Source organism: Papaver somniferum, unplaced genomic scaffold, assembly GCF_003573695.1.
Source record: "Papaver somniferum cultivar HN1 unplaced genomic scaffold, ASM357369v1 unplaced-scaffold_15, whole genome shotgun sequence".
In the NCBI taxonomy this organism is placed as follows: Eukaryota; Viridiplantae; Streptophyta; class Magnoliopsida; order Ranunculales; family Papaveraceae; genus Papaver; species Papaver somniferum.
The window spans coordinates 153-27,394 of NW_020624376.1; the positions used below are offsets into that span (position 1 = coordinate 153).

The following is a 27,242-nucleotide window of genomic DNA, read 5'->3' on the forward strand; positions in this document are numbered from 1 at the left end:
GCAAACTTTTGTCGCAATACATTGTTAACCTGCAAAAATGGTGTTGTGATTAGTACAATTCTCACATCTTTTTACGTTTAATTTTTCTAAATTTTGTGGTCCCACTGTTAATGGGGTTACCAATTAGTTTGAGATCTACCAGGATCCTTATAAAACAAATCATCCCCAAGCCAAACATTGTCCGGAGTGTACCAATTATTCAAAAAAAGAAAATACTGCCAAATCTTTATGCCTATGACATTGGACAAAGCCTAAATTATTGTTGATTTTTTTTTTTTTCTATTGGGCATCGTTGCAGCCAATAAATGATGGACAGTGTGATTTTCATTTGTGGACGTAGACAAGCATAGATAGTTACGTGCATTATCATAACTCATGATTGACCGCTAAAATCTAGTTAGAGGCGGAGAAATGATTCTCTTCTAACAAGTAAGAAGGACTGGATGAGTTGAATCTTCAGCTAGTCCTGATTAAAGTTTAGACACTAGAATTGACTCGAGACAAATAATTTCTTTCTTTAATCCATATGCACGGACCTCCCGTGGGCTGTTCTATTCATTCGTGTAATTTCATTAGACGATGGAAGAAACTACTCTCAACATCGGAGAAGTAACAAAATTTGGTTTTGGGATCTTGATGTTAAAATTCAAACTTCTTCACTAGCTTTCATTTTATTCATTTGTTCTTTATCCATCAGGAAATCCAATGGGTCCACACAGCCCACATTCTTAACAAAATGAGATTGAATGCGCTCTTTAAAAGCAACAGAAGAGCAACACTCAGAACTTGTGTAGAAACAGAGAAAGAGTTAAGAAGAAAACCATGGAATCCCCTCCAAAGAAAGTCAGTATGTATGATGTGGATGAAGCGGGTTTGTTGCAAATTCAAGCTGTCGTGATCTGTTGCTAATTTAGTTACAGCTCGCAACAGTTACTAAGACGTTGCAAACTTTTGTCGCAATACATTGTTAACCCGCAAAAATGGTGTTGTGATTAGTACAATTCTCACATCTTTTTACGTTTAATTTCTCTAAATTTTGTGGTCCCACTGTTAATGGGGTTACCAATTAGTTTGAGATCTACCAGGATCCTTATAAAACAAACCATCCCCAAACATTGTCTGGAGTGTACCAATTATTCAAAAAAAAAAAAATACTGCCAAATCTTTATGCCTATGACATTGGACAAAGATAAGGATATCGATGATGATGATGATGGTAATGGAGATAAAGATAAGGATATCGAAGATGAAATTATTGAAGAGGCAGTGGAAGAAGAAGAAGAAGAAGAAGAAGAAGTAGAAGAAGAAGAAGATGGAGATGGAGAAAAAACTCTAGCTATTGTTCAACAAACCGAAGCTTCAACTTCAACTAAAACCGGAAAGAAGAAGAGGGTTATCAGTAAACCAGCTAATTCCCACATGCCTCCCCCTCACTTGATGGTTACACTGGAAAAAGGTGAGCTTCCAAGGGGGACCCCAAGAGATGGTGGAAATGTTCTTTTTGGATACAAAGACTCATGGGCATGTACAATCCATAATACTATCGTAAGTAATCTCAATCCGTCTTTGTTCTTTATTCAAGTGTATAACTATCTTAAATTTGCGTCAACTGTTTGTATTTCTTTTCATTTAGTTTTTTTGGTATTTAGGATCACAAGCATGCCGCCCGTCTTCCAAGCTTCATGTTCAGTGACTAAGACTTGGAATCTTGATCTAGAATGTGAGGAGGTGCAAGTGATTGTCAGGAACTCCGGGTTGTGGCATGCGGTGGAGAGTTCGAATATTGAGCATGATAGATTTACCGTATCTGCATTCTGTGAGAGGTTCTACGGAAATACTGATACAATGTTATTCCCATTCGGTGAGATGGCGATAACTCCCGATGATGCTCATCAAATTCTAGGCCTCGAGGTTGATGGAAAAGCAGTCAGTGAGGGATTCAATAATAATTTTTCTTTCAAGGATATTTAAAAATGGAGCCAGAAATTGTTCGGTTGGAATCAAATTGAGACGAAGTCTATGCTTGAGAAGAAGGATGGTCGTCTAAGCAAGAAGTTTAATCTGAAGAAGTTGAGGGACACGTTATGGGAGACAAAGAAAATCTTTGATAAGGAAGGAAGGGTGAACCTGGTGCGAATCAATGCTACCGCGTCAGCTTATTTTCTATACGTCCTGGGCAAATTATCTTCCCTGACAGTTCCGTAAGCTTGGTCGACGCCAGTTACTTGCAACTATTGGATCCCTTAGATAAGATGCGTGAGTATTCTTGGCGTACTATAGTGGTCGCCTTCTTGAACAATGACTTGACAAAGGGTTCTAGGGAACTCACTGCGCAAGTTAACGGAAACACATGTCTCTTCCAGGTAATTTTATTGTCTAAATCATTTATATTTGAAAAATTCTCGTAAGATAATTCTTACTAAACTTTTTTTTTGCATAGGTTTGGATATATGAGCACTTCCTATCTTTGTTCAAAACCAACTCCTACGTCACAGTGGATGCGAATGTTGTGGTTGATAAGTCAAGAGCGCAAAGGTACATTTTTAAGGGTACTCAGGATAAGGACATGCCACAAAATTTTATCAAACTCCGTATCGAGATGCTAGAAAACAAGGTTTAATCCAAAGGAGAGATGAAGTTGCATTATACTACGGACCCTTGTTGTGCTCACCGGGATATTCAATGTACGATCCACATCGGGTAATGCGACAATTGGGTCGTCCAAGAAGAACCTCATTTCGATGAAGAAAAGAAGTTCTTTACTTTGTTAAAGGATGACTGCTCCACGTCCTGAAAAACTATTAACGTCGCTTACGCTCCACTGCCAGCTTTAGAATATTGGGACGATAGATGTGGCTGTAACATCGATGTGAGTCTTTTGGACGAGGTGACCACTGATAATGAATCTAGTGAGAGATACATAGCATGGTACTTGGGTTGGGCTCGTCCTACTATGATTAGGGAAATGACTGCTGAAGAATTGGCTCGTAAGAGGAAGATGGCATCGAAAGACCCAGCAACAAGTCTTAAGTTCTTTGTAAATATTTTAGAGTGCTCTTACTATTTTAAGATTACATTATCGAATCATTCTATTCATTGTTTATTGTTTAATTGAAAATAGAAGGAGCAGTTGAAGACCTTTGTGAAGGTGTTGTGTTGCGCGAAAGACCGAGGAGAGCCTTTGTCGATTGAAGAGAAAAGCAAGCACGTTGACTATGCTTGCAATATTGATAATGAGTATGCCCATGAATTGTTCAAGCAAGCTGATGCTGAAGTAAAGAGAGAAGAAAAAGCCAAGAGGGAAGCACAAGTAAAGATGAATGCTGACAAAAAGAGGGCTCGTAGCGGACGTGGTGGTGAAGGTAGTAGTAGTGGTAGTGTTCCTAAACGGGGACGTGGTCGTGGTCGTGATCATGGTGGTGAATGAATGATTTCCTAATTTATTTCTTTATGTTGTGGTGGACAAATGTTTAAGTTAATGGTGTGGACAAATGTTTTTTTAAGGTTTATGGGACATGTTTTCTTATTTTGGACAAAAAGTGTTGGATTTCTAGTTGTTGAAATTAATGGTTTGTTTAGCTATGTAAAGTTTCAATGTTTATACCGGCATGCTTTTTTTAATATACAGTGTCGACCACACCAGGGACGGCATGGTTTTGAACTGTCAGACTGCCGGTCCTGACACCAGTAATTATTTGCACACCAGGGTCGGCAGGTTATTCAGATCACAACCTTGCCGGTTGTTACGCAGCCGGCAGGATTTTACATTATCTACCATGCCCACTATTTTTTGCAGAAAACACCTTCTCCTGATGTCTAAAATCATCATAAATTCGGCATGCTTAAAAATATGTTTCTTGCCGACCACATAATGGCCGGCACCCTAGTGACCAAATACCGTTCCGACGGTTAAACAGAAAATTGCATGTTCTCCTGATGCCTAATAGGCATAAAGTCGGCAATTTCCTATCTTGTCGTCCATATCAAAGCCGGCATGCTAATGACCAAATACAGTTCACGCGGATACACAGAAGAAACTGACCTCCTCATGCCTAAAATCATCATAAGGTCGGCATGGTAACAAAATTCCGACCATGCCGGCCTGACTTAGCCGGCATACTAGGGAAATAAAACAGTGCCGGCGGATTTAAATTTCAAATTTTTGCTAGTACAAGCCAAATTTGGGCACCATCCTATAAATACACTACTTATCTCCACAAAACAACACACAACTATTTGCATATACTCTCCAAAGCTCATATCATCATACACTCCATCTAACTCACCCAATAGCTCTCTACATACATATAACAATGGCTTCATTTGATTCTAAGGACGATTTAGCAATCACCAAAGCTTGGTATGCGGAAAAAAAACTTAGACGTCAATCCTCCGAAAGGGTGGATTCCACAACCTTTTGGTCTAGGGTACACAACAAATTTAGCCAAGAGTGGCAATCCTAATGCAAGAAGTGTTCAACAAGTCCATGAGAGGCACCTAGTCATCGAAAACGCGATAATTGCTTTTTTAGCTCTCCTACCTCGGATTTTAACACTCGCCCCTTCACCTTGTCCATCGCACAATTTGTAAGTAATTTTGTGGTTTATTTTACGTGATCCATGTTGTTTTATCTTCCAATGAAACACCACTAACAAGTGTAAGTTTGTTTTTGTGTTTTTGTAACACGAAGTCGTGAAAGCGCGCTACTTGGAGGAAAAGGGGGAAGCATTCGCATTCGATGCAAGCTATCACTTCTTGGCAGAAAGAATCCCGGAGGATAACCCGGACTACTTGAATGTTGTATCGTCTTCGGAGGAGGAAGATTGATGGATTTAGAAGTTTTTGTATAGGTTTTGTGGGTAGGGGTTCAAAGGTTTGATGCACATGCTAAGTGCATTCATTTTTCCATCGACAAGGAGTTGTATTTTATGTTTCAATCAATGTAGTAACCAAAATTGCATGAATAAAGTGACTTGCATCTATTAGAATTCAGTTTTTTTTTTTTGGGATAACCAAAGTCGGCAAGGTTATAAGATTACTACAGTGCCGGCCAAACTCTATCCGGCAAGGTAAGAAAGTTAATAAATGCCGACTAAAAAAAGCCGGCAAGGTAATAAATCAATACCATGCCGACTACCTATGCATTTATAACAGTCTCCTGTGTGTCAAAAAATATTACAGTCGACATCTTCTTCATTCGTATACTTTGTCGGCCATACTAGGTCTGCACTTTCTTCATTCGTCGACTTTGCCGGCCAAGTATGGTCGGCATGATCTTCATTAGTCGACCTTGCCGACCTTTCAAACTTGCAGAACTGAAAGTGTGGATTTTTTCTTTGATTTTAAGTATGATTTCATACAAGAGATTTGCAATCACCTTTTAGAAGTGTTTCAGTTGTGTACTTCATTTTCGTTGCAAGAAATATTCTCAAAAAAAAAATTCTCATCAAAAATCATCCCACAAAAGTTCAATCAAAAACAAAATTTCATAACTTCAATTCCTAAGTTTTAATCTATTTAATCAATCTAAACTCAATTAATTAACCTAATCAGAATTTTTAATGTTAATTAAACAAGGACATATTATTCATTTAAAAAAATATGAGGTTAAGGGGTGGCTCGGTTTTACTTCATACTGACCAGATTTTGTCTTATTGGGCATACCTCAACTAATCCGGGTATATCCAATCAAACCAGGTATTCACACCATCACAATTTAAGTCGGTGTTGATTTTAACAAAACCATTTTTTGGCGGATTCGGCGCCCTTATGTTTAGATTTTTGTTGCGCTATCTCGTCACCTTTGGAAAAACTAAAAAGTATCTTTGACGAATTCAAAAAAACTAGTAAAACATATCTGTCATCATACAGTCGAAAGTTGTTGGACTGTAAGCATCGGAACAAAAATGGTAACACAAACTTTTTACTATGCCAGAAAAAGTATGGAAGAATCAGATGCGATACCTTCTAATAAACGCCACATAGCTAGCAACAAAAAAAATTGGAATATGTTTTTCCACCACGTAACCATGGGCATCTATCAGAAAGGATAAACTATCATTCAAATACAGTTACCTTTGCGTCATTATTTGCGGATAATGCGGAATACTTGCTATCAAAGTTGAGCAAAAACCTACCTTGTTGGAATCTTCGCAAAAGATTTGACATTGACACCCAAACCGCCTCGTTGAAGAAAGGATTGGCGACTCTTACTTCACTTCTTTGGGATTTTTCACATCGCATTGTAGCTCGATGACAAATGTTAATCTGTGTCTCGTGTTTGCACACAGCGGATTTGTAGCGGCAGGTTTTGATACGCAAACGTGCATTCCTAATACACGTGGGACTGTAGGGGCAGGTGTCGAATGTCGTTTTGTCGTTTTGTGGTAGAGAAGGCCGGAAGAAAACATCAAGAAAAAAGAAGAAACAACAAGCTAAGGCTGTCCAAAAAGATGACAAGGGTCCAGCAAGCTCTTCTGATAATTTGATTACTTAATGTCTGTAGTTTGGTCATGCAGGCATGTCTGCTGTCTTTTGTCTTCTTCGTTTTTTCTGAAGTAAGGCCGTCTCTCTATAGGACTGACATCTTGTTTTTTCGTTTCATGTAGGCTCTTTTGCGTTTAGCTTTTGGCTAAACGCTAAATAGACTTATCCCTTTGTGTTTGTGCTTTTTATTCAATCCATTCTTTGACCGAGTAAAAAAAAGGAAGAGATAAGGATGTATTGAGCGACAGGCGACAACTATTTATGCTCTTAAGAATTTACAGCAATCAGTTTTGCCTTGGTACAAATACACAAAATTGGTTAAAAAGACCAAAATCAACAATTTCTGGGTGAAAAAGACTTGTACATTTTGATACTGTTTAAATGGATAAAAATTAAAAAGATATTGTTCAAACGGACAAAAATATAAAAATGGCCAGGATGTAACCAGTTTCATCCTACCCATTTTCAAATATTTTTTCTTATTTTTAATTTATATCAGGATGCATCCAGTTTCATCCTTGCTATTTTTAAGTTTAAGCTTGGATGAATCCAGTTTCAACTTTACTAATTTTTTTTTGTCCATTTCACCCATACTAATTTTTTACTCGTCCATTTGAACCATGTTTCAAATTTTTTTGGACCCATTTTACGGTACAAATATAAGTGACAATATCGAAGAAACAAATCTCTCCATGGCCTTGTTAATCGATCAGGTTGCCCCTTGTTATAGACAAAGCATCTTATTTTTATAGTATATATATGCAGTTGATTTATCTTCTCATAGATCGATTAATCTTGCTGGTTGTCCTTAGTCTTGTCATACACAAAGCCATCTTCTATTTAATACCAATAAAATATATGTGTAGTCTTTTTTTTGTGTGTGGAAAAAATCATATATTAAAGCTAGCAAATGTAGTATAACAGATTTAGAAAATCATTTTTATCAAAAGAATTAAAATCTATGCGAACTTTTTGGTATAGGTTTTCTGACATGTGTTGTAACCTTTTAATCCTTGCTTCCTTAGCGCTGTAGTCCGCTGCATTGTTGTTCTTTCTCTTTATAAATTTCACTTTAGCTTGAGGTAAATCGTCCAATGTTATCCTTATTTCCTGCAAGGTATTTTCTGCCGACCACGAAGATTCTGTAGTAACCCTGTTTTAATTTTCTGCTAATGCTTTGCAGTCAGTTACAATGACCACGCTTGATAAAATATTTTATTTTAACCACGTAACTCCCTTTAGCAAGGCTTTTGCTTCTGCGTGGAAGGCTGACGTTGCCCACTCCAAACCCGGAGAACGATGCATGAAAGTCTCTTCATCAGCAGAATATAGGATGAAAGCGTATCCCATTGATGAATCCTCTTTCTCATAAGAAGCATCAATGAAGATTATCCAATTTGAATTTAGGTTGGACCAAGAATTGTTGATTGATATTTTCTTTTGAGTCTTCTTATTGCTTTGAAGGGTATTTGACGGGAGGAATTTAAGAAGCTATTTATTTGTCCTATTAAATTGGCTGGGTCTGGGTGGATTTTCTCAAAAACTACCGAACATCTGTATTTCCAAATGAACCAAAGTACGGTGGATATTTTTACCTGAAAAATGGCTCAAATCAGCTTTCGTAATCCAGCATTTAACCCAATCAATAGCGGTGCTAGGAGAGCATCTAAGGATTATATTATGTAGGGATAGGCCAAACCAAACGGCTCTTGCAAAATGACACTCGCAGAAGAGATGAACCTCCGTTTCTTGCGCTTGATTGTTACATAGTTGGCAAATCGGGTCGATTTCCGTATTGTGAGCACCTAATCAAGCCGATGTTGGGAGAACTTTTTGCACAATTTTTCAGATGAAAATTCTAATTCTTGAGATGAGCCTGAATTCTCCAGATCTTTCTCCATGAGAAATCTGGGTTATCATTATTGTCGAGATCCTGATTGGCTAGAAAAATATAAACATTTTTGGCTGAGAATTTTCCAGAATGATGGTGTGTCCTTCTAATAATGTCTTGCTCATGATAGTATCTGTATGGGCCGCATCAATTATTTGTACCTTGAATTCAAGCGAGTGTTGCTTGACTGAAAACAAAAATTGTGCACTTACTGATTTTGGTCTGAGTGATATTTCTAACAAAGACTGGATGAGTTTCGAGGCACTCTAGAATATACACGGACCTCTCGTGGGTTTCTATTCATTCGTTATCCATTTTGTTTATACGTTTGATTTTATTAGATGATGGAAGAGAGGAACTTTTAATGGAGGAGTAACAAAATTTGGTTAGAGATCTAGATGTTCAAATTCAAACACTTTGAAACCTCGGAACAGCAAAACTTTTGTCTGCTGTTTGGCAACCAAAGACTACTCCTTGATTTGTAGTTTTCCTTCACGTGGACTACGGCTATTTGTTCAAATCACCGTTCACAAAATGGTGGCAGCAGTCCGACGGACATTAACAATAACAGCACACCAAGCTATGAATTTTTAGGGGCCTTAAGAGGTTTCAAACGTGCCAGCCCCTCATCCCAGCCCATCCTAGAAAGTCACATGCTTAGTGTGTTGCGTACGTGCTAAGCTTTGCTAAGTGATTCAGGCTGTCGTGATCTGTTGCTAATTTAGTTACCAGCTCGCAACAGTTACTAAGACGTTGCAAACTTTTGTCGCAATACATTGTTAACCCGCAAAAATGGTGTTGTGATTAGTACAATTCTCACATCTTTTTACGTTTAATATCTCTAAATTTTGTGGTCCCACTGTTAATGGGGTTACCAATTAGTTTGAGATCTACCAGGATCCTTATAAAACAAATCATCCCAAGCCAAACATTGTCTGGAGTGTACCAATTATTCAAAAAAAGAAAATACTGCCAAATCTTTATGCCTATGACATTGGACAAAGCCTAAATTATTGTTGTTTTTTTTTTTTTTCTATTGGGCATCGTTGCAGCCAATAAATGATGGACAGTGTGATTTTCATTTGTGGACGTAGACAAGCATAGATAGTTACGTGCATTATCATAACTCATGATTGACCGCTAAAATCTAGTTAGAGGCGGAGAAATGATTCTCTTCTAACAAGTAAGAAGGACTGGATGAGTTGAATCTTCAGCTAGTCCTGATTAAAGTTTAGACACTAGAATTGACTCGAGACAAATAATTTCTTTCTTTAATCCATATGCACGGACCTCCCGTGGGCTGTTCTATTCATTCGTGTAATTTCATTAGACGATGGAAGAAACTACTCTCAACATCGGAGAAGTAACAAAATTTGGTTTTGGGATCTTGATGTTAAAATTCAAACTTCTTCACTAGCTTTCATTTTATTCATTTGTTCTTTATCCAACAGGAAATCCAATGGGCCCACACAGCCCACATTCTTAACAAAATGAGATTGAATGCGCTCTTTAAAAGCAACAGAAGAGCAACACTCAGAACTTGTGTAGAAACAGAGAAAGAGTTAAGAAGAAAACCATGGAATCCCCTCCAAAGAAAGTCAGTATGTATGATGTGGATGAAGCGGGTTTGTTGCAAAGTAAAGAGCTCAATCAGGTAATAAGTTCATATATTCATTACTCGTTAGTTAACTGAATTTCTTATGAGATATCATATCAAGCGGCACTTTAAAAGATAAGATCTTATCTTTCAAAAATCGAGTGATTCCACCATATAAGATGCATCGACCGGGACAAATTCGGTGTCTATTTATTTGTTTTTAGCATTTGAATTTTCTTAATTCTTTGTATAGGTTGTTATTCTTTGCTAGTTGTAACAGTGAATTTCATCATCTTTTTTTTTTTCTTTTTTTTTTATAATAGTATATCTTGGAGACGAGCGTGTACCCAAATGAGGCACAGGTTCTAAAGGAGCTAAGAGACGCTACTTCTGCCCAACCACAGTACGTAGTCAAACTTACCAAAAAAATTGACTAACATGTAATAGGATTTGTATTTGTGATCTCTCACAAAAATGCTTATGTAACTAAAGATCTTTTATGGTTTTCTTTGAACTACTTCGCACTTTTGCAGGAGTTTCATGATCTGTGCAGGAGAAGAAGGTCCAATATTGTCTCTACTTTTAAAGCTTGTCAATGCAAAAAAGACACTTGAAATCGGAGTGTACACTGGATACTCACTTCTTGCTACTGCTCTTACACTTCCCAAAGATGGAAAAGTTCGTTTCTATCTAAACTCAAATGAGTATATATATATATATACTGATATAGTAGTACTGAATTGGCATCAAACGAGGATATATAGTTTATTTATTACTTGATTATTATTTTATCATATTTCATCATTTGATCTAATATACATACTACACAACCCCCGCAGACCATTGCCATTGATCCAGATCGGTCAATGTTCGAGGTAGGACTACCATTCTTCAAAAAAGCTGGTGTAGAACATAAGGTGGAGTTCATTGAGTCTATTGCTCTCCCTGTTCTTGACAAACTACTTGAAGATGTAAGTACATGCAACTGATATCAGCAATGCTCATAATTTTATTCATCAAGTTTCCCGTACTAATTACCTAGCTTAGAGGTATTTCTGATAACAGATATGTTCATCATTTTCTTTTTTATGGAGATCGTTTACAGTTCGTTGTTTGATTATCAATCTGATTCCTTGATGGTCCACTAAAATTTGGATGGCTAAAAATATGTTTTGAATTTAAATTTCCTTAGAGAGGGCGAAAGCAGTAGTACCAAGGTAGGTGACTGCTTTGGAAGTCATCGTTTCTCCTTTCTAGCCTACCCCAATTTGTTTGGGATTGGCTTAGAAGAAGAACAAGAAGTAGAAAAAACGTTTTGAATTGAAATATCATGGAATTTTGTTGAAAATCATTTCTAGCCTAATATTTTTTGTGGAAATTGATTCTACTGTGTTAAACACAGCCTAAGTGTATTTATTTTTGTTTATTACGCAGCCAGCAAATGAAGGATCGTTTGATTTTGCATTTGTCGACGCAGACAAGCAAAATTATGTGCATTATCATGAGAGAGTACTAAAACTAGTGAGGGTCGGAGGAATGATTCTCTATGATAATACACTTTGGGGAGGTACAGTCGCTTGGAAAGATGATTCTGGACTTGATGAATTCATGAAAGAAGTTAAAGATTCCTTTGTTGATCTGAACAAGAAATTAGCATCTGACTCTCGCATTCAAATTTCGCAACTCCCTGTTGGTGATGGTCTCACAATATGTATGCGTCTACATTGACAAATGTACTGTTTGGAGCTTGTTCCTATGACTGGGAACTAGACGCCCGTCATGAAGTTAGATGGCTCGCGAGTCGCGACAACATATCCAATGCTGGGGCACGAGGGTGATAATAATAATAACGTTGTATGCATAGGCTTCACAGTACGAAGCAAACATTTTTCCTGCAAGTTTGATTTAGTTTACCAAAAGAAAATGATAATAAAATAAATGGACATATTTACTGTCTATCATTCTGTTAGGCCATGCTTCCCAAATGTCATTGGTGAAGGTACCTACTACCTGCTAGAAAGGAAAGCATATACTGCTACTCTTTCTTGATGTTTTGGCCCAATAAATTTTGCCCAAATGAAAAGTTTCCAATTATTAGCTAGGTATATACTGAAGCCTAGCATCTTTCTGGGAAGTATTTTCTTCGAATACATATCGTCTCAAAATTATCCCAGGCCTCTTTAGATGTTTCACATACGTAACACACATGATGTTGAAAGGCTTATTGCTTGGATAATAACATCCAAACCATCTGAATTCTGCTTTGTTAGTTTTCTTCTCATCTAACTTTCCTGCCTCATTTTATCTAGCCTTATCTCAACTTGTGAGCCGGTCTTGAAGAGGAATTGTGAGTGTTCATATCTTTTAACAACTAAAACCCAACCGTTAAAGCCACGAGATTGTAAAAATGGTTTCACTGTGATTTTCGTTAGGTTAATTTGTGCTTGAAACTCTAGCTCAATCCCTGTTGGATAATTAATTATCTTCGTTACCGATTCTCCAATAATACAACTCGTGTATTATCCACCGATCTGTTACAATTCTTTGTAACACGGTTTTTATTTATGTATCACGTTTCGTAATACAAACAATGAAACAAGAAAAGAATGATCAATCACAAACTTAAACAAACTTACTTGAAGTGTATTGAGGCGAGTAATCTCTTTGCTTAAGACATTTCGTATCCAACTGCAGTAGTGAAAATAATTTCATAACATATGTTGATACATTGATATTGCATACTGTTTAGACCCATTTTTATCCGTCATGGTCTAAAGAGGATCATCTAGCAAGACAGCATTTCTTTCGTATGCAACACAACCGAAACCCACCAAATCAACAATGAAGAATAACAAATGTCTTAAGATTGTTGGATAATTAATTATCCAACAATCTTAAGACATTTGATGCCCTGTATATAATGTTGTTACAGATTTAGCGGTATATGTCTCCAACATTCAACAATACCTCGATGTTTTTCGCAGCGCTTCGATAACACCGAACAACGAACGCGAATAGATGTAGCACAAACTCTTCTTTAACTTTTGAAGACACATGCAAACTCTTAAATTTCTAGTACTAGTTTCATGACTCTAAAAACATATCTTTGCAATGGAGAATGTGTGGGATTTATATAGGTTTAAAAGTGACTCTTGGAGAAATTCTTTCATGAAGAGTCACATCCCTTGGGATAAGACACTATATGTTGAAAAGACACAAGTGAGTGGACACACTGATTCAAATTTCTATTCAAAATTTCCAACACTCCCATTTTAGATTAAATCACATTTTACCCTTAATCTCATCACTTATGCACGAAGAACCTATGAAAAAAATAATTGAAATACGATAGTTATTCAATTTTATATTCATGAGTTATGGACCATGCTAAGTCTAACTAGTAAAAATCATGATTTAAAGATCAAGAGGCCTGCTATGATTTAAAGAATCAAGAGGCCTAAGTGAAAAATTCACATGCTTGTCACATGTGAATTTTTTTTTTTTTGTTATATTCTCTATGAGTCGATGATTATTATTTTGGTCAAATGGCAAAGGTGGAACCATTGTCTTCTTTTCCATGATATTCTTTAGAAAATTGGTCACAAAGTTTAATTAGAGTACAAAAATTTTAAGACACTCTTCCTTAGTTTTGTTAGTTAGGCACTTGTTTTTCCTTTTAGACCAGAGCTTACTAATACTAGAGTAACCTCTTTTTATCAAATCATTATCTCTCAAACACCCACTTGATCAAAGGAATGTATTCTAAACAAAAGGAACAAAGATACACCATTAGCAATGATTTTGAATATGCTATAAGCTTTAGTAACTTCAAAATATCAGCTCTTTAATTGATTAATAGATTAGAGATAATATGGTCTGCAAATGTTTCCGTTACTTGTAACAGATTATTTGTAATGTTTCTGATTATTGTAATGATAATGTAAACTGGTCTCTCCCACTGCCTTTAATGGTCAGTGAAGTTATGTATTAATATATGAGGTATTCCCTCGTTTTTTTTCGAGAAAAAAAAATCTCAGCAGGTGGAATAGCGAAGAATCTACGAAATTATAAGTACCCTAAGCTCAACAAGAATTGAAAAATGAAAAAGAAAAAAAAAAAAAAGCTAGTGAAAAAAAAGCTAACGATGAATGAAATTAACAAATGACACTCTACGCGTTAAACCTTTATTACCAATACCTTTATATAGAATGTCTGCCACTTCATTAGCTCCATAAACTCATGAGTAGCACCCCATATTCATTAAGAAGTTTAAAAATGTCCTCCACAATAATCTTCAGATACCACGGAGGCCTCTCCACTACACAACTTGATGATCACACACTCGGTTGCGCGGATGCTTCTCAGGGATCGTCGTATTATGTGTCCAGACGTATGGACACAACCACATATTCGGACACACCTAAAATACTTCCATGTTATTATAAATTAGTAAACCATTGAAAACTAAAGGTCACCTACTTCTAGGAAAGATTATAGTTGAAAACATGCATGTGCTAGCATGGAATAGCTTTCCACTTCAATCTTTTGAATCCCTCTCTCTAGCTAGAGACCAGCACGAATAACAACCAACTCAGCAAACACTGGTTCCACAGTTGAAAAGATACGGTGCAAAGCAAGCAACAGAGCTCTCTACTTTACTCGCAAAACACCACATAAACCTGCAGTATTCAATATTGGGATATAACCAGATTAATTGGAGTATACCCAATTTTAAAGGGACTCTTTTTAAAGATTTTAGGGGAGTCTTAATGGGTAAGTTACAAAACTATCCTTACCCTTTAAAAGCCTATTACCCTAAACCAGTTTTAATCTTTTCATTACATCTTCTTCTTCTCTTCTTCTTCTCCTCCACAACCATATGGCTCCATCACCCCCACCACCATCAAAACTCATCGATTAATTCATTGAAATCGTCGGTTCGAAAATTCTGATTAATCTTCATCAGTGGATTCACCACGGCGGAAGGGAACTCGTATGAAAGAAGCTAATCGAAAATCCAATGAATATAACCCTGGAATTGCAAGTTTGGTTCAAAATAAAGTGAAGAAAAAAATCGTCGAAGAAGGAGAATTTGCGGCCTTTGAAACGCGAGAAATGGTGCGCTTAAAAAAGTAAGGGCTTACTTAAACTCACTCTAGTACTTCGATTTCATGTTTGCATGTTAAATTAGGTCAGAAAAATCTAAATTGTAAATTGGCAGTTGCGACGCCGGAAAGGTATTATGTTATCGACCTTGCCGGATTTTCATAGTTAGGGTTTGGCCAACAGGATCCTAGGTTGAAGAGCTTGCCGGCTGTTGAATACCTGTAACTAGTACTTGCAGGGCCGACAAGTTATTCAACCTTAGACCCTGCCAGCGAAAGTTTTTTTTTTAGCCGGTTGGTTATAATTTTTTACCTTTCCGGCTGTATTTCAAGTTTATTGTGTCTCCTGATGCCTTGAATTTTTAAAACCGGAATGGTATTTGGATAAAACCATGCCGACTGTTAGTTGGCCGACAATGTATGGGTAATGAACCTTGCCGACTGGTTTGGTGAAAAATCCTTGTTTCTACTGTGTTCATATTTGTTATAAGCCGGCAGGTTATGTGAATAATACCCTGCCGGCTTCGCTTTAGCCGGCATGTAATATGGATATCGACCCTTCCGGCCGTTGTTCCACCGGATACACTAGTGGAAAATGAGTTTATAACCACTTCCTGGGCTTCACAAATACTACTGTTGCTGGGCTGACGTAACTGCAAGTGTTGTGAGCCACAGTTGTTTTTTCGGGAAAAAAATAAAAAAAATAAAACTTGTGTTTAACACAGTCATTTTTTAGAGGGTATTTATGTAAAAAAGTAGAATTTTAAAAACTACTGTGAGAGCAAATTGTTTCCTTTATACCTAGAATTATCCTCGATTATATCTCCTGAAACTTTATCTCTTTCTCTGACTTTTAAATCTAACCCAGATGCAGTCTCTCTTCCAACTTCTTTATCTTTTTCACCAAACTGAAACAAACAAACCCTAACCCTGAAACTTCATTCAAACAAAATCATAGTCGTTCCCACGATTCGTTTCTCCCTGAACTCATGATTCGATCTCTAGCTTTGCATTAATTTCTTCGATCTATAATGTTTTCTTCTTATTTAAACTTCTTTGATCAGTAATATTTTGTTCTTTCTTCAATTTCTTCGATCTGTGATATTTTCTTCTCTTATTAATTTCTTCGATCTGTAACATCATCTTCTTTCATCAATTTCTTCGATCGGTTCTAATTCACTCGTCTTCTATTTCGTTCTGTAACTAAAGAAGAAATCGAACATCTTTTGATTTCATCATTAGTAATATATCGAAGAAGAGAACAACAGATTTTGTGATGAATAGGTTTTGGTTTGAAGCAATTCTTCTCTACTAGGAATTATCAATGGATTTCTTTATGTTATGGGTAATTATAGGTATTACATCTACAAATGGCAGGGTAAGAAACACAAAATAAAAACCCTAATTTTCTTCTTATGACTTCTTATGCTTCATTGATTATGTTAATTTTATAGCAGATATGTATCGGTAATCATATGTGGGATGTGGCTACGGAGAGAAGGGATAAGAAGCTGGTCGAGAAATTGTATGATGAGCAGAACTAGTTCATGTTTGGTTTTGCTTAATACATGATTCATTGACAGTGTTTGCAGAATTTAATTTTATATTGATGGATTTTGCAATTTATAATTTTGTATGTAGGTTGCTTTGGCCATGGTATTGTGATTTCAAGCAAGGTAATTGATTATAATTTCTGTTGTATATCCTTGATGTAATTTGAAATTTGTTTCATGTGTAAGGGTGTTGGTATTATGTGGATCATATAAGCATCAAGGTGTTTGATTTTTATTGTATTATATGATGTAAAATCTAAAGCCAGAGGAAAGGACTTTCACAGCCCCATCAACTATAGCTGAATTAGATACGGAATTACTGGAACAATTAAAAAACTAAAGGTGTATTTAACAAATTTTTATAATCTGAGCAGGTAAAGATTTGATGAGTTATGATAAGAGAAAATTTTTACCAAACTTGGTTATAAGCTTTTGATTGTGATTCTATTTGTGGCCGTGTTTAATTTGTAGAAAGCGAAGTTTTACAATTTGAGCAGGTGAGGATTTGAATGATGGATTGAACAAATTTACATCCAAGTGAGGATTTGTTACCATGTTTAATTTATAGGAGGTGATTGTTTTACTTCTATAGGTTGCACTTGTTGTTTTTCCTACACATTTCTATTCATGAATAGTATTAATTTGGCTGGAGCTACATGTTTAGTTAATCTGTGTATGTATGTTGTGATGACCTATATGGTACTACGAGTACATGGTAGTAGTTTTTTAATTTGTACCCTACCGCGTGTCTAGACATGTATAAAATAAGTGTTGAACCTTGTTGTTGTTTGTTAACAATAATCTATGTTGGTTGCAGAATTCATCTAAATTTCAATTCAAATGCATGTGAATGAATTCCCTTTTTAAATGGTAATGATATATTGCAATATTTGTTACTCAATTTTGTTAAAAAACATCATGTTATTACCTAATAATTTTACATTTCTAGGGTCCCAAAGAAGAATGGTATGCTGGAGGAGCATTTGCGATTGAAGTTATGCTAGTGACAGGTGCAGAGATTTATTTTCTCCAACCGATGAATTGACGCTATACTTTTCCTTGAGTGTTGGGTTTATTTGCGCTTTGTGAATTGCTAGAGCCTCAAGGTTTTGTTATGTTCTCAGTAATTTTATTTGTAATTATGCTATTATTATCTTCCTGCCATTCTAGACCTTGTATATAGCAATATCATGAGTGCTGAAATTATTTATGTCGGTGAATTAACATGTTTTAAACATTTGCTGGTTATTTGTATGCTTAAGATTAGTTGAGTACTTATGTACCCATATTTTGGTATACTTAATACATGAATAGCTTTCTGAGCCTGTGTTTCGCGTGATTCTTTTTAGTAGAGTCGCTTGGTAATTAGTTTCTTTTTTCTTTTGTGGATTCTTTTCATTGTTCCTAAGTATAATATAGAGCACATTCATAAGAACAAGATTTCAGTCCCTAACCTGATTGAATGAAACTTGTAACCTTGCAGTTTGTCATCATAACTGGATCAAGAGTTATAACTCTGTTTTACTTCTTGTCTGTATTTTTTTTTGAATGCTTTAGATCCAAACTAACTATCATCTTTTGTTTGCAGGAAGTTACGATGAAAGATAAAACTGCTGGTAGTGGTGATTGTCCAGTGTTATATATCAAATTGGCTGCTCTTCATATCAGCTTGAGCATGTTTAACTTCAAAGTCTGAATGCTAAATGGAGACTGTTGGAGGATCCTTAAAAGGTGTCATTTGTAGACAATTTTTTTTTTTGTGTGTGTTAGAAAACCAGGTTGCATTTCATTAATTTGTAATGTATATTGTAACCAAATAATATCAATATTCAGATTGTATAAGTGATAGTAGATTGTTGAAGTTGTAAAATGGATTTAGTAGTTCATATAATTTTCATTCAATATAAGTTTAGGTTTTTAGATTGTTTTAATCATATTTGATTTTAACTTAAGGTTCAGGTGAATCAGCTTGATTCAGCTGAATCAAATCCCTTTTTTTTTGTATGATAATCGAAATAAACTACTGTGTCAATTAGTGTTATTGGTAGAACTGCTGAAAGAAGTAGTTTTCTCAAAGAATTGAACGTTTGTGAGACACAGTCGTTTTGGAAAAAACCACTAATAAGTTAGAGCTGATGAACACAATCGTATTTAGCGATATTACTTCTTGTCGTGGCAGTGGTTAAACTTCTATTTTCCACTAGTGATAGGTTATATATGTCGACCCTGCCGACCTGTAATTTTTTTTTCTTAATTGTTCTTGTTCAGGTTGGAAAAGGCAAAGAAGAAAGCTATGAAAGCTCTTAGTCCTCCTTCAAGACCTCCTCGTGTTGGTGATAAACTCTTGACTTCAACACATCGAGGGGAATACGTTGTGCCGGGAACACTCAAGATCCGTGTACTGAATGATTCTCAACCACCATCGGAACCCAGTGATTCAAACGAGACTCCAGATGAAGACCAATCAATTCCATCTGGCAGAAGAGGTGATGATGATGATGTTGATAAAAGCACTCCGGCTGCTGGAGGAGGTAACAATGATGATGATGATGGTGATCAAGAAATGCGTAATGTTGGAGGAGATGATGATGATGATGATGATGATGGTAATGGAGATAAAGATAAGGATATCGAAGATGAAATTGTTGAAGAGGCAGTGGAAGAAGAAGAAGAAGGAGATGGATATGGAGAACAAAGTCTAGCTATTGTTCAACAAACCGAAGCTTCAACTTCAACTAAAACCGGAAAGAAGAAGACGGTGATCAGTAAACCAGCTAATTCCCACATGCCTCCCCCTAACTTGATGGTTACACTGAAAAAAGGTGAGCTTCCAAGGGGGACTCCAAGATATGGTGGAAATGTTCTTTTTGGATACAAAGACTCATGGGCATGTACGATCCATTATACTATCGTAAGTAATCTCAATATGTCCGTCTCATGAGGTTCCAAGCTTCATGTTCAATGACTAAGACTTGGAATCTTGATCTAGAATGTGAGGAGGTGCAAGTGATTGTCAGGAACTCCGGGTTGTGGCCTGCGGTGGAGAGTTCGAATATTGAGCATGATAGATTTACCGTATCTGCATTCTGTGAGAGGTTCTACGGAGAGACTGATACAATGTTATTCCCATTCGGTGAGATGGCGATAACTCCCGATGATGCTCATCGAATTCTAGGCCTCGAGGTTGATGGAAAAGCAGTCAGTGAGGGATTCAATAATAAGTTTTCTTTCAAGGATATTTACAAATGGAGCCAGAAATCGTTCGGTTGGAAACAAATTGAGACGGAGTCTATTTTTGAGAAGAAGGATGGTCGTCTAAGCAAGAAGTTTAATCTGAAGAAGTTGAAGGACACATTATGGGAGAAAAATAAAATCTTTGATAAGGAAGGAAGGGTGAACCCGGTGCGAATCAATGCTACCGCGTCAGCTTATTTTCTATACGTCCTGGGCAAATTATCTTCCCCGACAGTTCCGGAAGCTTGGTCGACGCCAGTTACTTGCAACTATTGGATCCCTTAGATAAGATGCGTGAGTATTCTTGGGGTACTACAGTGGTCGCCTTCTTGAACAATGAGTTGACAAAGGGTTCTAGGGAACTCACTGCGCAAGTTAATGGAAACACATGTCTCTTCCAGGTAATTTTATTATCTAAATCATTTATATTTGCAAAATTCTCGTAAGATAATTCTTACTAAACTTTTTTTTTTGCATAGGTTTGGATATATGAGCACTTCATATCTTTGTTCAAAACCAACTCCCACGTCAAAGTGGATGCGAATGTTGCGGTTGATAATCCAAGAGCGCAAAGGTACATTTTTAAGGGTACTCAGGATAAGGACATGCCACAAAATCTTATCAAACTCCGTATCGAGATGCTAGAAAACAAGGTTTAATCCAAAGGAGAGATGAAGTTGCATTATACTACGAACCCTTGTTGTGCTCACCGGGATATTCAATGTACGATCCTCATTTCGATGAAGAAAAGACGTTCTTTACTTTGTTAAAGGATGACTGCTCCACGTCCTAAAAAACTATTAACGTCGCTTACGCTCCACCGCCAGCTCTAGAACATTGGGACGATAGACGTGGCTGTAACATCGATGTGAGTCTTTTGGACGAGGTGACCACTGGTAATGAAGCTAGTGAGAGATACATTGAATGGTACTTGGGTTGGGCTCGTCCTACTATGATTAGGGAAATGACTGCTGAAGAATTGGCTCGTAAGAGGAATATGGCATCGAAAGACCCAGCAACAAGTCTTAAGTTCTTTGTAAATATTTTAGAGTGCTCTTACTATTTTAAGATTACATTATCGCATCATTCTATTCATTGTTTGCTGTTTAATTGAAAATAAAAGGAGCAGTTGAAGACCTTTGTGAAGGTGTTGTGTTGCGCGAAAGACCGAGGAGAGCCTTTGTCGATTGAAGAGAAAAGCAAGCACGTTGACTATGCTTGCAATATTGACAATGAGGATGCCCATGAATTGTTCAAGAAAGCTGATGCTGAAGTAAAGAGGGAAGAAAAAGCCAAGAGGGAAGCACAAGAAAAGCTGAATGATGACAAAAAGAGGGCTCGTAGCGGACGTGGTGGTGAAGGTAGTAGTAGTGGTAGTGTTCCTAAACGGGGACGTGGTCATGGTCGTGATCATGGTGGTGAATGAATGCTTTCCTAATTTATTTCTTTATGTTGTGGTGGACAAATGTTTAAGTTAATGGTGTGGACAAATGTTTTTTTCAGGTTTATGGGACATGTTTTCTTATTTTGGACAAAAAGTGTTGGATTTCTAGTTGTTGAAATTAATGGTTTGTTTAGCTATGTAAAGTTTCAATGTTTATACCGGCATGCTTTTTTTAATATACAGTGTCAACCACACCAGGGCCGGAATGGTTTTGAACTGTCAGACTGCCGGCCCTGACACCAGTAATTATTTGCATACCAGGGTCGACAGGGTATTCAGATCACAACCTTGCCGGTTGTTACGCAGCCGACAGGATTTTACATTATCTACCATGCCCACTATTTTTTGCAGAAAACACCTTCTCCTGATGTCTAAAAGCATCATAAAGTCGGCATGCTTAAAAATATGTTTCTTGCCGACCACATAATGGTCGGCACCCTAGTGACCAAATACCGTTCCGTCGGTTAAACAGAAAATTGCATGTTCTCCTGATGCCTAATAGGCATAAAGTCGGCAATTTCCTATCTTGTCGTCCATATCAAAGCCGGCATGCTAATGACCAAATACAGTTCACGCGGATACACAGAAGAAACTGACCTCCTCATGCCTAAAATCATCATAAGGTCGGCATGGTAACAAAATTCCGACCATGCCGGCCTGACTTAGCCGGCATACTAGGGAAATAAAACAGTGCCGGCGGATTTAAATTTCAAATTTTTGCAAGTACAAGCCAAATTTGGGCACCATCCTATAAATACACTACTTATCTCCACAAAACAACACACAACTATTTGCATATACTCTCCAAAGCTCATATCATCATACACTCCATCTAACTCACCCAATAGCTCTCTACATACATATAACAATGGCTTCATTTGATTCTAAGGACGATTTAGCAATCACCAAAGCTTGTTATGCGGAAAAACAACTTAGACCTCAATCCTCCGAAAGGGTGGATTCCACAACCTTTTGGTCTAGGGTACACAACAAATTTAGCCAAGAGTGGGAATCCTAATGCAAGAAGTGTTCAACAAGTCCATGAGAGGCACCTAGTCATCGAAAACGCGATACTTGCTTTTTTAGCTCTCCAACATCGGATTTTAACACTCGCCCCTTCACCTTGTCCATCGCACAATTTGTAAGTAATTTTGTGGTTTATTTTACGTGATCCATGTTGTTTTATCTTCCAATGAAACACCACTAACAAGTGTAAGTTTGTTTTTGTGTTTTTGTAACACGAAGTCGTGAAAGCGCGCTACTTGGAGGAAAAGGGGGAAGCATTCGCATTCGATGCAAGCTATCACTTCTTGGCAGAAAGAATCCCGGAGGATAACCCGGACTACTTGAATGTTGTATCGTCTTCGGAGGAGGAAGATTGATGGATTTAGAAGTTTTTGTATAGGTTTTGTGGGTAGGGGTTCAAAGGTTTGATGCACATGCTAAGTGCATTCATTTTTCCATCGACAAGGAGTTGTATTTTATGTTTCAATCAATGTAGTAACCAAAATTGCATGAATAAAGTGACTTGCATCTATTAGAATTCAGTTTTTTTTTTTTTGGGATAACCAAAGTCGGCAAGGTTATAAGATTACTACAGTGCCGGCCAAACTCTATCCGGCAAGGTAAGAAAGTTAATAAATGCCGACTAAAAAAAGCCGGCAAGGTAATAAATCAATACCATGCCGACTACCTATGCATTTATAACAGTCTCCTGTGTGTCAAAAAATATTACAGTCGACATCTTCTTCATTCGTATACTTTGTCGGCCATACTAGGTCTGCACTTTCTTCATTCGTCGACTTTGCCGGCCAAGTATGGTCGGCATGATCTTCATTAGTCGACCTTGCCGACCTTTCAAACTTGCAGAACTGAAAGTGTGGATTTTTTCTTTGATTTTAAGTATGATTTCATACAAGAGATTTGCAATCACCTTTTAGAAGTGTTTCAGTTGTGTACTTCATTTTCGTTGCAAGAAATATTCTCAAAAAAAAAATTCTCATCAAAAATCATCCCACAAAAGTTCAATCAAAAACAAAATTTCATAACTTCAATTCCTAAGTTTTAATCTATTTAATCAATCTAAACTCAATTAATTAACCTAATCAGAATTTTTAATGTTAATTAAACAAGGACATATTATTCATTTAAAAAAATATGAGGTTAAGGGGTGGCTCGGTTTTACTTTATACTGACCAGATTTTGTCTTATTGGGCATACCTCAACTAATCCGGGTATATCCAATCAAACCAGGTATTCACACCATCACAATTTAAGTCGGTGTTGATTTTAACAAAACCATTTTTTGGCGGATTCGGCGCCCTTATGTTTAGATTTTTGTTGCGCTATCTCGTCACCTTTGGAAAAACTAAAAAGTATCTTTGACGAATTCAAAAAAACTAGTAAAACATATCTGTCATCATACAGTCGAAAGTTGTTGGACTGTAAGCATCGGAACAAAAATGGTAACACAAACTTTTTACTATGCCAGAAAAAGTATGGAAGAATCAGATGCGATACCTTCTAATAAACGCCACATAGCTAGCAACAAAAAAAATTGGAATATGTTTTTCCACCACGTAACCATGGGCATCTATCAGAAAGGATAAACTATCATTCAAATACAGTTACCTTTGCGTCATTATTTGCGGATAATGCGGAATACTTGCTATCAAAGTTGAGCAAAAACCTACCTTGTTGGAATCTTCGCAAAAGATTTGACATTGACACCCAAACCGCCTCGTTGAAGAAAGGATTGGCGACTCTTACTTCACTTCTTTGGGATTTTTCACATCGCATTGTAGCTCGATGACAAATGTTAATCTGTGTCTCGTGTTTGCACACAGCGGATTTGTAGCGGCAGGTTTTGATACGCAAACGTGCATTCCTAATACACGTGGGACTGTAGGGGCAGGTGTCGAATGTCGTTTTGTCGTTTTGTGGTAGAGAAGGCCGGAAGAAAACATCAAGAAAAAAGAAGAAACAACAAGCTAAGGCTGTCCAAAAAGATGACAAGGGTCCAGCAAGCTCTTCTGATAATTTGATTACTTAATGTCTGTAGTTTGGTCATGCAGGCATGTCTGCTGTCTTTTGTCTTCTTCGTTTTTTCTGAAGTAAGGCCGTCTCTCTATAGGACTGACATCTTGTTTTTTCGTTTCATGTAGGCTCTTTTGCGTTTAGCTTTTGGCTAAACGCTAAATAGACTTATCCCTTTGTGTTTGTGCTTTTTATTCAATCCATTCTTTGACCGAGTAAAAAAAAGGAAGAGATAAGGATGTATTGAGCGACAGGCGACAACTATTTATGCTCTTAAGAATTTACAGCAATCAGTTTTGCCTTGGTACAAATACACAAAATTGGTTAAAAAGACCAAAATCAACAATTTCTGGGTGAAAAAGACTTGTACATTTTGATACTGTTTAAATGGATAAAAATTAAAAAGATATTGTTCAAACGGACAAAAATATAAAAATGGCCAGGATGTAACCAGTTTCATCCTACCCATTTTTAAATACTTTTTCTTATTTTTAATTTATATCAGGATGCATCCAATTTCATCCTTGCTATTTTTAATTCTTGAGATGGCTTGAATTCTCCAGATCTTTCTCCATGGGAAATCTTGGTTATCATTATTTTCGAGATCCTGATTGGCTAGAAAAGTATAAACATTTTTGGCTGAGAATTTTCCTGAGTGATGGTGTCTCCATCTAATAATGTCTTGCTCATGGTTCCTTGGATTTAAAGCTTGGATTTTTTCCTTTTCCTCCTGGTAGAAGAATTGGTTTAGCTTTTCTTGATCCCAACTATTTTCACCCGTAATCAGATCTTGAACTCTTGTTGGTGCCTGTTCTTGACTGTTAGGGATTTTTTTTGGATTATATCTTCGTTAGAGATCCATCTGTCTTCCCAGATTTTCATCGAAGCTTCATTTTTTACTTGCCAAATAAAATTACCTTTTATTAACTCTAACCCTTTTTGTATGCTGGTCCAAATCCACGAAAGATTCGAAGTTCCGGATTTTTTGAGAAGGTGGGAGTTTGGGAAATATTTTGCTTTTAAAAGTTTGACCCATAATTGGTCTTGTTCAGTTACCAGTCTGCTGACAAGTTTAGTGAGAAGGGCTAAGTTAAATTTATTGGGATTTTTAATTCTTAAACCACATTGGAAAATGGGTTTGCATATACTTTTCCAAGCCCTTATAAATCCGCCTTGTCTTTTTTGCCCATCTTTTTTCCACCAGAAGTTTCTCTGAATGCGGTCGAGTTGATCAAGAGTTGTTTTTCGCAGGGCGGGGACTTGCATTTGATATGTTGGGTAGGATTGAAGGATAGATTTTATCAAAACACTCCTCCCTGCTTGAGATAACAATTTTGGTTTCCAACCTTGTAATGTAGAGTAGTAACGTTGTAGCAGAGGCTCAAAGTTGGCTTTTCGGTTTTTGTCGAAGAATAGCGGTGTACCCAGGTACCTATCATTTTTGGTCATCAGCGGGACTTTTAATATTTTTGCTATGATTCTTGGATGTATTTTTGGGGTGAAATAGACATTGGGTTTTTGTAGGTTAACCATTTGGCCCGTGATGTTCACGAATAAATGTAATATTTCCAATAAGTTTTTCGCTTCCCCGAGGTCTGCTTTTGTAAATAAAAGGCAGTCGTTCGCAAAAAAGTGGTGAGAGATATTTGGAGCATCTTTGTTTATTTGGAACCCAAATATTCTCTTGTCTTCAATTGCCTAGAAAGAATTTCCATGCAAATTCAGAAGAGATATAGTGATAAATATAGGTGTAATCGACCGAGTTATTTTAGAAGATCCAATTGATTTAGGGATGTGCATACAAGAAGAAATGAGTAGCCGATGGGAATCGTGTTAATACCAACAAAATATTTAAATGATCCACAAATGAAACAAAAAACCAACAAAACATTTCCCATCTTTTACGAGTTGTTTATATAAAAATGATTTCATCATTTTGATCTGCAGATAAATAAAATACATTATAACAAAAAGTGTCTCAATGAAACCGAGAAAAAAAAAATGAAAAAAAAACGTTAAACACAATACATGGGCCCTTTGCTAAAATCCTGGAAGGCAGAGACCACAAATTCAGGATAATTTACGGTATGAGGGGGCGGTTTTCTTCGCTATTTTTCCGGCGATTCGTTTAGAATTGCTCATATCAGAAAGATTACATTGAATTTTATATTGGCAAAATTTTAGATTTTGGTCGCAGGTAAAACTCTAATCGGATGATTGTCTGTTTCACATATACCATAATTTATGATATATGAATATCATGGTAATTAAGTTAATGTTTCTAGTTTTGATATTAAATGACCGTTTTCACGGCAGGGGCCAACTAAAAATTCAATCCGAGCTAACATTAACTAAAATCATTAGATTTGCAACATTTATCTTTGTGGAACGGTGTTCCCAACTAATTTTGTTTGGCACCATGATTTTTCAATTTTGCTTAACTCGAAGCAATACACGGAATAGATAAGTTTGGAATGAGTGTTTAGGGTCGACAATAATTAGGGTCTACCAATCTTTGATTATCAGATTAATTTTGAAAAAGAATGATCAAATTAGATCAGACTTGATTAAATTGGAAGGAACCACGGTGTTCAATTATATTTTAATTCGAAGCTATTGAAGACGAATTTGATATGTTTATATGGTGCTGATGGGATTTAACAATAATTTGGGATTGCCAATGTTAGAATCAATATGATCAAATTGGAATGGAATTGATTTTCTTTTTGAAAAACCGTGGCCAAAAACGTTAATCACAAAAATTTAACCACCACTGTACACGTCTCCCTTCCGTCGTCCAACAGGAAGTTTCCTGTCCGTCGGCTGATTAAGGGTAAATTAGGAAAAAAAATCACAAAACTAAGTTATCTAAGAGAATCTACCCCATCTGTCTATA

The 27,242-nt window shown here is 36.7% G+C and overlaps 1 protein-coding gene and 1 long non-coding RNA gene across 2 annotated transcripts; both read left to right on the forward strand.

Moving 5' to 3' along the window:
• The first annotated feature begins 445 nt into the window (after positions 1-445).
• Positions 446-3,621, forward strand: LOC113335676. Its single transcript, XR_003353447.1, has 4 exons — positions 446-1,545; positions 1,650-2,363; positions 2,441-3,037; positions 3,122-3,621. It is a non-coding gene; the product is annotated as an uncharacterized LOC113335676 (long non-coding RNA).
• A 6,153-nt stretch (positions 3,622-9,774) lies between these two features.
• LOC113335757 (probable caffeoyl-CoA O-methyltransferase At4g26220) lies at positions 9,775-11,943 on the forward strand. The gene is made up of 5 exons (XM_026581772.1): positions 9,775-10,031; positions 10,298-10,377; positions 10,508-10,652; positions 10,814-10,945; positions 11,409-11,943. The coding sequence occupies exons 1-5, from the start codon at positions 9,954-9,956 to the stop codon at positions 11,700-11,702; spliced, it is 729 nt and encodes a 242-aa protein (XP_026437557.1). The 5' UTR covers positions 9,775-9,953; the 3' UTR covers positions 11,703-11,943.
• Positions 11,944-27,242: the final 15,299 nt, after the last annotated feature.

Coding starts and splice junctions, on each gene's coding strand:
- LOC113335757 (XM_026581772.1), top strand. CDS start 9,954: ATGGAATCCCCTCCAAAGAAAGTCAGTATGTATGATGTGGATGAAGCG. Junction 10,653..10,813: donor CACTTCCCAAAGATGGAAAA/GTTCGTTTCTAT, acceptor CAACCCCCGCAG/ACCATTGCCATTGATCCAGA. Junction 10,946..11,408: donor TTGACAAACTACTTGAAGAT/GTAAGTACATGC, acceptor TTTATTACGCAG/CCAGCAAATGAAGGATCGTT.